General features: G+C 59.2%; 1 protein-coding gene across 1 annotated transcript in view; it reads right to left on the bottom strand.

Moving 5' to 3' along the window:
- LOC119091575 (PDZ domain-containing protein 8) overlaps positions 1–8,581 on the bottom strand; it is a 15,379-nt gene extending 6,798 nt beyond the window's left edge. The window contains exons 1-11 of the mRNA XM_037214384.1: positions 8,569–8,581; positions 7,226–7,383; positions 6,329–6,526; positions 6,004–6,055; positions 5,752–5,940; positions 5,046–5,185; positions 4,369–4,384; positions 2,102–2,205; positions 978–1,222; positions 417–687; positions 36–128 (exon numbers count right to left, since the gene is read on the bottom strand). Of these exons, the coding sequence (XP_037070279.1) occupies positions 36–128; positions 417–687; positions 978–1,222; positions 2,102–2,205; positions 4,369–4,384; positions 5,046–5,185; positions 5,752–5,940; positions 6,004–6,055; positions 6,329–6,526; positions 7,226–7,383; positions 8,569–8,581 (1,479 nt within the window). The remainder of the gene's footprint in view (positions 1–35; positions 129–416; positions 688–977; positions 1,223–2,101; positions 2,206–4,368; positions 4,385–5,045; positions 5,186–5,751; positions 5,941–6,003; positions 6,056–6,328; positions 6,527–7,225; positions 7,384–8,568) is intronic.
- Between the last annotated feature and the right edge of the window lie 293 nt (positions 8,582–8,874).

Here is an 8,874-nt window from a genome sequence, read left to right on the forward strand (position 1 = left end):
CTAACATGCAGTCCGGAAGGGCCAGACGACCTTACCTGACAGGTGGTCTGGCTCTGGCAACGGTCGATGCAGCGTTTGTGACACGTCATCAGGCAGGCCGAACACTGGAACGCGTCCTTGAGCCAGATCTGCAGCACAGGGCACATGGGCCAATGGTAACTGCTGAGATAGCAGCCGCGGGCTACGGCTGAATTCTACGCGTGCAAGCGACAACTTTGCATCTCTGAACGACGTGGCTCAGACGCAAAACATCAAGTTAACACCGTCATTTATGACAAGTGTACGCGCAAAACGCGTATTTCACCGGCTTCATATAATTCAGCTTTGATTCAAAAGTGAATTTCCAGTACATGCTGGCATTAGTTTAAGCGTGATCACGGAGCTCCCAGTTTCTCGCTCATCCGTCGGAAGCGCACCTTGCGGTGGCAGAAGTCGCACTCCGTCGATGCGGTAAACTTCATGCGGGCAAAGCGGTGGCCGACGCGGATCTCGAGCGGCGTCTCCTCCTCATCGGGCTCAGAGTCATCCACGTCCATGCGCTCAAGCAGGCGGGAGCCATCCTCGTCGGCCGCCGGCTCGGGCTCGCCGCCGTCCGGCGCGCCCGCCGTCAGCACGAACGACAGTAACACGTCCCCGAAGCAGTATGTCGGCTCGAACCCGTTGAACACGGACAGCTCGTGGTCCACACTGGCGGAGGAGCCCGGTCGTCAGACACTGGACGAGGAGCCCGGTCGTTAGACACTGGACGAGGAGCCCGGTCATCAGACACTGGCGTAGGAGCCCGGCCGTCACACACTGGAGGAGGACCCCGGTCATCAGACGCTGGCGGAGGAGTCCGGCCGTCAGATATTGGCCGAAGAGCCCGGCCGTCACACACTGGCGGAGGATCCCGGAGGTCAAACACTGGCCGAGGAGCTCGGCCTTCAGGTGGTTAGATGGATACGGGTTACGGGTCCGGCGTCCGTCACGACACTCACTCCTTGACGGCGGCGATCGTCGGCGGCAGGAAGCGGCACGTCTCCACGTGATGCCCCATGACCGTCAGCTGGCAGCGGGACACCAGCTGGGCCAGCGGCAGGCTCAGGCGGCCCAGCAGCACGTGCTGGCCCGGCTCGGCGGCCGGCTCGCCAGCGCCCGTCTCCGGCACGCCCATCACCGACACGTTCAGGTAGCGTTGCGGCGGCCCAACCGAGAACTGGAACGTCTCGTTCAGCACCGGGTCCTGCGGCCAGCGGCGCGGCGTCAGCCCCGCGTGGACTGAGGGACGTCGCGGCGTGAGGCTGCGGCCGGGACGAGAAACTAATAGGCGAACACACTGAGTCCCCGGACCAAAGCAGCACGAAAAGTCGACACGATAAAGACAGATGCCGTGGCGACAACGCCGATCATGACCCAACCACAATAAATCAGTTTGATCTGCTTAATCTTGAAGTTGAAGTGCCTTAGGGCACTCGATCTGCACGTTTACACGACGGTCGAGGTCAACTATCACAAGCACAAGGACAGACAGCGACGCCACGACGACGGGGTACGCCCAGTGGCACCGCACCAGGTACATCCACACTGACAGACAGACTGGACCGTCATGCTGGCAGCAGCTGGTGCCTCCGAGGGTCGGCTCATGTGGACTCTTATTCCTGATTCATCGCACCTGTGTTAGGTACATAAGAGCTCGCACCGCACACTGATTCAACGGGTGGGTAAATCATTTTAAAGTCGATACCTTTCATGAATTACAAAACCACCATGGTGTCACAGGTCGGCTTCTCGCCATTCATGGAGCGCGGAGACAGCCCCCGCTAAGAGAACTATGGCATCCCAAAGATGCAAGCCCCTGCAAGTCGCAGTCGTTCAGCACACACGAGCTGAAGGCACCGAACAAGTGCAACGGATTCCGCGAACTTCTCGGTACCTAATCACGCAACTTCAACACGGGCGCACAGCACCAAGTTCCCAGAAAAGCAGAAGCCGCTGCACGTGCTTGGGCTAAAATCCTAATTCGAGAACACGTTGGCTCGCTCAATACCCGCACTAACTCCCACGTAAACGCCTTACAAGGCCGGCGTTCATTACGGCGTTCATTAGAGACAAGGCTGCTGACCTCATTCCAGCGGGCCCACTTGGTGCTCTTCTCCTGGTCGAACAGGCAGCTGTGAAGGGCCGCTGGCAGGCTCACCGCGGAACTGTTGTCGTCCTTATCCGCCACTGAAAAGGAGCGGCGTCAGCAAAGTCCGCCCACGTGCCGGTCGCCAGCGCGTGGTGGTGAGGCCTGCCACATGGCGCGTGCCCATCAAACGATCACGCGATCGGGGAGACACACTGAATATACCGCGGACGCCTAAAACATCACGCAGTCCAGCTCGTGGTCACTTGAATGGCGTGTTACGCATGCGCAAACACGTCGCTGCGCCGCGCAGCGTACTACAAGAGGAGTCCCGGTTGTAAAGAAGGGAGGAAATACAGATGCGCGCCGCAGCAAGCGTGCGCCGCGGACATCTCCCGTCAGATGTGTTATTCCCATTTTGCACAGACTGCAAGACGAAGACTGGATGTCCTTTCCAGGAATACCGCGTTGCGCACTGCGTAATGCCCGCAAGTCCGCGATAAGGGAGGCACGGAAACATCGCCCCGTTCTGTCTTGTTAGCTGCGGGGCATCCACAGAACAGGCTACACCGGCTGGACCCGGGACTAATGGGACCATGCGCACTCCGTCGATACCGACTGCCTGGATAACGCAGCCGTGCCCTGGTAAGGTGGGCAAATATGCAGCCTTTTACTCTGGCGCGAACGTCGCATCCCGGCGAGGCGTGAGGATGAAGCCAGCTACCTGGCTTCGGAGCCCAGTCCGAATCTACGACCATGACAAAATCCAACTCGAACCTAAATCCCCTGGCTCCGAAGTTTGAAACTGCGGTGCTTAAGATCCTGTTAGCCCCGGCTTCGCTGTTGTTTTTTTTTTTTTACTGTGACGTCGAATACCACGTCAACGTCTTTGAACTTAAAAAAGCGAAAACAGCAAAAAGCTGGGCCTTCGAACTAAGAAGACACGAAACAAAAGCAGGAACCATCATTTAAAAATCACGAGACCGAAGCCGAACCTAGTGAGCAGCAGTGTTTAGCAAAACCGACCATTTTCGCGTCTACTTTAACTGTACGAGATCACATAAATCATTACAGTTATGCAGTACCACAAGGTATTAGCATCACGGATGAGCTATTCTTACTACCGGCCTCGTCTTGTGTGTTGGTACCAGCACAACGTTCCTGACAGTCAGCTAAGCGGCCGCTGTCAGGCTCCCGTGGATGTCCGGCTGTTTTTCAGCTTTGAGCCATGCAGGCGTCGCAATCTAACGGCGTATTGAGGCGGCAGAACGAAAGAGCAGGCCAGCTTCTGTGACTTGAACTCGCGATCGCAACTAAAAAGATCACTATGACAAAGTCGAAACCAGCAGATCAAGATCGCATGACATCGAAGCCCTAGCCACAAATCGCTTGTTTTTTGCGAAGCCAAAGCCAGCTCCTCAAAATCATATCAAGCGTAAGCCGAGGCAAACCACTTACAATGACATGGAGCCGAAGCCGAATCCAAACGAATTCTCAAAAAAGGTTAAAAGCCGAAGCCGCACCTGAGGCCAATAACCTCCAGATTTGGAGGCGGAAAACCGCAGCTTAGCGAAGCCGAAGCCAAAGTCGGTTTCATCCCCCTGCCTGGTCCCGGCAAGGTTAGTGATGCAGATTCGTTTCTGGACGCAGCCGCCGCGTCCTATTAGGGTTAGAGATGCATACATGGCCGCCGCGTCCCAGTAGGGTAGGTGATGCAGACTCGTGTCTGAGCGCTACCGCCGCGTCACGGCAAGGTTAGTGATGAAAACTCGTGTCTGGATGCAGCCACCGCGCGGGCTTGTGTCTGAAGGTGGCTGCTGCGCCCCAGGAAGGTTAAAGATGCATACCCGCGTCTGGACGCACCCACCGCGTCCCGGCAAGGTTAGTGACGCAGACTCGTGTCTGAACATGGTCGCCCCGTCCCAGAACAGTTAGTGATGCAGATTCGTGTCTGAACATGGTCGCCCCGTCCCAGAACAGTTAGTGATGCAGATTCGTGTCTGAACATGGCCACCGCATCCCAGTAATGTTAGAGATGCATACTCGTGTCTGAACATGGTCGCCGCGTCCCAGTAAGGTTACAGATGCATACTCGTGTCTGGACGCACCACCGCGTCCCGGCAAGGTTAGTGACGCAGACTCGTGTCTGAACATGGTCGCCCCGTCCCAGAACGGTTAGTGATGCAGACTCGTGTCTGGGCCACGTGCCGGTTAGCCGGCGGGCCCGGCGCCGTGCAGCCGCCGGCCACGCGGGGCGCACCTACCTGGCGCCGGCAGCGGCTGGGGCCGGCACAGCTGGGGTCGGCCGGAGCGGCCGGCGGCGCGCGCCGTCGGCCCCAGGCGCGCCCACTCGGCCCAGCCGCCCGCCGTACCTGAGGGCAGCCACGCTGACGCTCTTGGTGCCGCGGCGGCGCACCGGCGACTCGTCCAACAGCAGGCTCTCGCTGGCTGAGCTGTGCGGCGGCGCTCGGACGCCGGCGCCGGCGGCCGCGACCCGCCCACGGACGGCCGCTTCTGCTGCGGCAGACGCGCGCGCCAGACGGTCAGAGGTGGCGCACGGTCGCCGGACGACCGGCCGAGGCCGGGCCGGGACACGAGCGCGGCGGCTCACACACAGCTGCGGGCGTCCACTGTCCGGCTCCAGAGCGGACGCCCGACGCAACACTTCATAGCACCGTAAACTGCGCCAGGGATAACAGGCATAGAGCACTGAAAAGGGCAGCCAACAAAATCGCTCCGCGACCACGGCAGTCGAGTCAGGTGGTCCAGCTCTTGGTGTTTACTAAGCTGTATACTCTAACGGAGCGACCGGATGCGCCGAAACCTCCTCCACGGATCAGAATGTTACGAGAGGCTGTACCATACTATTGCTGCCCAGAACAGGTCTGACAGAGACAGACAGGTCTGACAGGCACCGTCACACCAGAAGGGCGGCACGTACGCTGCTGTGTTTGGCCTCCTTGTTCTCGGCCATGCGCAGCACGCGGACGCGGATGTCGCTGGCCGGCTGGCGCAGCAGGCGGTTGGCGGTGGGCAGGTCCCGCACCGGCTCGCCGTCCACAGAGTCCACTATGTCGCCCGCTGGAGGCCGGGCGCAGGGCAGCTCGCCGTCAGACGGCCACACGCCCGTCACCGAGACACACCAGAGCCCACCACACACACACGCGCACCGATCACCACCAAACACGGGCGCGCCGTCAGCAGCGCTGGACACGCGAACCGGCCGCCGCCGCGCCGCGCGAACTACCGGCGTGATGCAGTCAAACCGAGATAGAAAGCGGGCGTGAATGTAATCAACTACGAAACGAAGTAGGTCAGAATGCTCTCCAAACGAAAAACCAAGCACATCAGAAATTCCACCCTACAGCAGAGAGGATGACACCTCCCCAGAGAGGCTAACCCAGCTGCCACGTGCTATTCCTTCCCTGCAATGCAATCTGAGCGGCCTGGCCGACCAAACGCGGAATGCAATGACCGTCCCGAACCAATACACACAACTTAAAACAAAACCCATGCAGCAGCACAAAGTTCTGCAAGTTTCAAGACCACACAACAATGTGCGTTGTAAGGCGCAGTAACAGGCACTTCAATGGCAACCAAAGACGCGCAGCTCCAACGCGGCGAAGAAGCCAAGAGACCGCCCTCACCTTTGAGACCGGCCTTGTAGGCGGGAGCGTTGTGCACGACGATGAAGATGGTGATGCAGTTCCGCTGCTTCTCCATGACGAATGTGTCGCGCACCAGCAGACCGACAGCCTGGCCCGGGTGGGCCGGCACGTGCAGCTCCTCCTGGTGCCAGCTGATGTGGGACGTGTCCAGCAGGAGCGGGTCGGCACCTGGCGCACCGCGACCGGCCCGGTCACGCCACACCGTCCCCGGCAGGCCGCCCCCCAGCCCACCACACCTGGTGCCAGCTGACGTGGGCCGTGTCCAGCAGGAGCGGGTCGGCACCTGGCGCACCGCCGCCGGCCCGGGCACGCCACACCGTCCCCGGCAGGCCGGCTCACCCCCCCCCCCCCGCCCCCTCCACCCCCACCGCCTCCCCTCGAGCCGGCCACACCCACACAGCGTCGAGCTCAGTCCCGACAGCGTGACACGCGACATGGGGACAATACACGGGAGGGAACGTGGCGCCCGGCACGCCAGCACAGCGAAGGACGACGGGCGGGGGAGGGGGGGGGGGGGGGGGAGCGTCGAGCCGCTGGCAGCCGTACCGACGGCCAGCCGGCAGTAGACGTGCGTCAGCTGGCCGCTGGAGCGCAGCCGCGACAGTCGCTTCACGGTGACCTCCAGCTGGGCGGACGAGGTCAGCTCGGCCAGCGTCGCGTCCGGCACCAGCTGCTGCAGCCGCGACATGAAGAACGGCTTGTAGCGCAGCTTGTAGTTGGGCAGCGTGTGGCGCTTGCGCAGCGTGCGCTTAATCTGCGGCCAGAGCGACAGGGTGAGCCGGGTGGGCGGGAGCGGCCGCTCGGGGACGGCACACAGCGGGCGACAGGAGAAGGCCAGAGCGACAGGGTGAGCCAGGCGGGCAGCAGCCGCCATTCGGAGACGGCACACAGTGGGGACAGGAGACCCGAATCACGACAGCTGAGGCCCACCCGGCCTGCAGGCACCACAGCTGCCGCCTGCTTGAGCGGCCAGGTCATAGTGCAGCACCGACCGGCGGGCTCTGGCGCAACAGGTGGCTGCTTTCGGTTGGGCGCGTGTATCGAACACAAGTAACAAAGACGGCGGGGATGGTTCTGAAGACGGAGTTACAGAGCACTGGCAGCGGAGAGACAACTGGACATTAGCCGGAAACTAATGGGGAGTGGTGATGGCAACAAAGAAAGAAATGTGGTTGCGACGTGCATAGAAAATACGCACCGCCTTGGGACTGAAACACGGGGGAGAACGACAAAAAATCCCTCCCCTTTGTTTCCAGCCTCGTGCCCCGTGTCCTGAAGACCGAGCCCCGTGTCCTGAACTGAGCCCGCGACTGCCTGACTTACGGACTGACCTGACACTAGGTAACGAACTGTCTCAACCTGACCACTGCTCAGCTGGGGCAAGGGACCTCATCAGGCTCCACGACTGACCCGGCTTGGCCTAAGCCGACCTAGCCTAGCCCGGGCCACTGACCTGGCGCACGATGACGGCAGTGATGCGCGGCTGCGGCCGGCCCTGGAACTGCGACTCTGCCTCCACCTCGATGGTGGGGTCACCGATGAAGCTGTACGCCCAGTGCGAGAACGGCCGCCGGGTGAAGCGCAGCAGCACCTGGCCCGACAGCCGCTCGACTGCCGGCGGAGGCGGCGTCAGCCACGGGACGGCACGGCTCAGGCACGCCATCCGAACCACACGGCAAATGCCGAGAAGCCAGAAGACAAAACGGCAAGTGGAGAAAGCTCAACTGGATAAGGCCCAAACAACAGTAGGCCAAAGAACCACGTCAAGTGGCAAAAGAACACAAAAAAACAGTTCAATGCAAAACGCCAAAGACATCAAAACTAAAAAGGCATAAAATTCAAATAGGCAAAAAGGAAAAAGGGATGAGAGTTAAATGGGCAAAACTAAACGAGAATAACGTCAAATGCACGGAAGTAAGAACACCTTAGGCTGAAGAGAACAAAATTCAAAGTGACTAAAATCAAAACGATGGAGCTTAAAGGTCAAAAATCAAATATCACGTAGTCAAAAGGGATAGAATTCAAACGAATAAAGAAGAAAAGGTTGATGTTCAAGGAAAAGAAGCAGCAAAAGGAAGCCAAGTCCTCAGGATTGAAGAGAATGGAGCGAGCTGAGCAAGTTGCCAAGATACGTCAAAGTGAAGCAGGCCCAGGGACGCTGAAGCGGTCGACCACGAGCGGGCGCTTCTGAACCAAATCCAGGCCCTCTGCGCCCTCTGAAGGACCATGAGGCCTGTTTGTCCCATTTGCTTGCAGGCTCAGACTTCTTACATATATACATTAGATGGCCGTTGCAGAACATGTTTTTCTTAAGGCGTGTTTCACTGAAAACGCGCCACATCTGATATTGATTTGCTTCAAAGGGAATGATTTCTTCTCCGAATCAATGGCTTCCCATCATCGGAAAAACTGTTAAGAACGCTACTTTATGACCAAGTAACATTTCATTGGTCTTAGTAACATCATCACACAACATATGTAAAATTATACACAGTAATACGCAACGCATTAGTGGTCGCGTCTGCTGAAACCATATTTTTGCATTCCTCCGCGGTTTCTAAAAATGTGGCTGCGCCATCAGCGTCAGCTGCTGGACCACAAGGTAATAGAAACACTAGGTAAAGCCGAGCCGAGACTGCGTGCATCAAAATGACGAATCATCTCGGCATAACGGCTGGAAAATACTCCACGAGCGTGGTGCAAACGCCCTACAAGAACTATGCCTGCTCCCCACTGTCGTGATGCGCTTAACACTTCACCATCTCAGACCTGGTCTTTGACAGTGCGTTTGCGCACATGTTGATGTCATGGCTATTGACGAGTGCGTAAAGATCTTGCAGCAGCGCAGGATGCTTTCGACGGTACAGGAGCAACGGAAGCCTCACCAAGCTGGAGTGGGATGGAGGGGGGGGGGGGGCGACAGACATGTTTGGCCTCAGGCACGAGACGGCCTCCTCAGGTCAGGGACGGCCTCCCACGCACGGGACGGCCTCCTCAGGCACGGGACGGCCTCCTCAGGCACGGGACGGCCTCCTCAGGTCCGGGACGGCCTCCTCAGGTCCGGGACGGCCTCCCACGCACGGGACGGCCTCCTCAGGCACG

The sequence above is a fragment of the Pollicipes pollicipes genome, unplaced genomic scaffold (genome assembly GCF_011947565.3).
Source record: "Pollicipes pollicipes isolate AB1234 unplaced genomic scaffold, Ppol_2.1 Scaffold_3447;HRSCAF=4054_pilon_pilon_pilon, whole genome shotgun sequence".
Taxonomy (NCBI): Eukaryota; Metazoa; Arthropoda; class Thecostraca; order Pollicipedomorpha; family Pollicipedidae; genus Pollicipes; species Pollicipes pollicipes.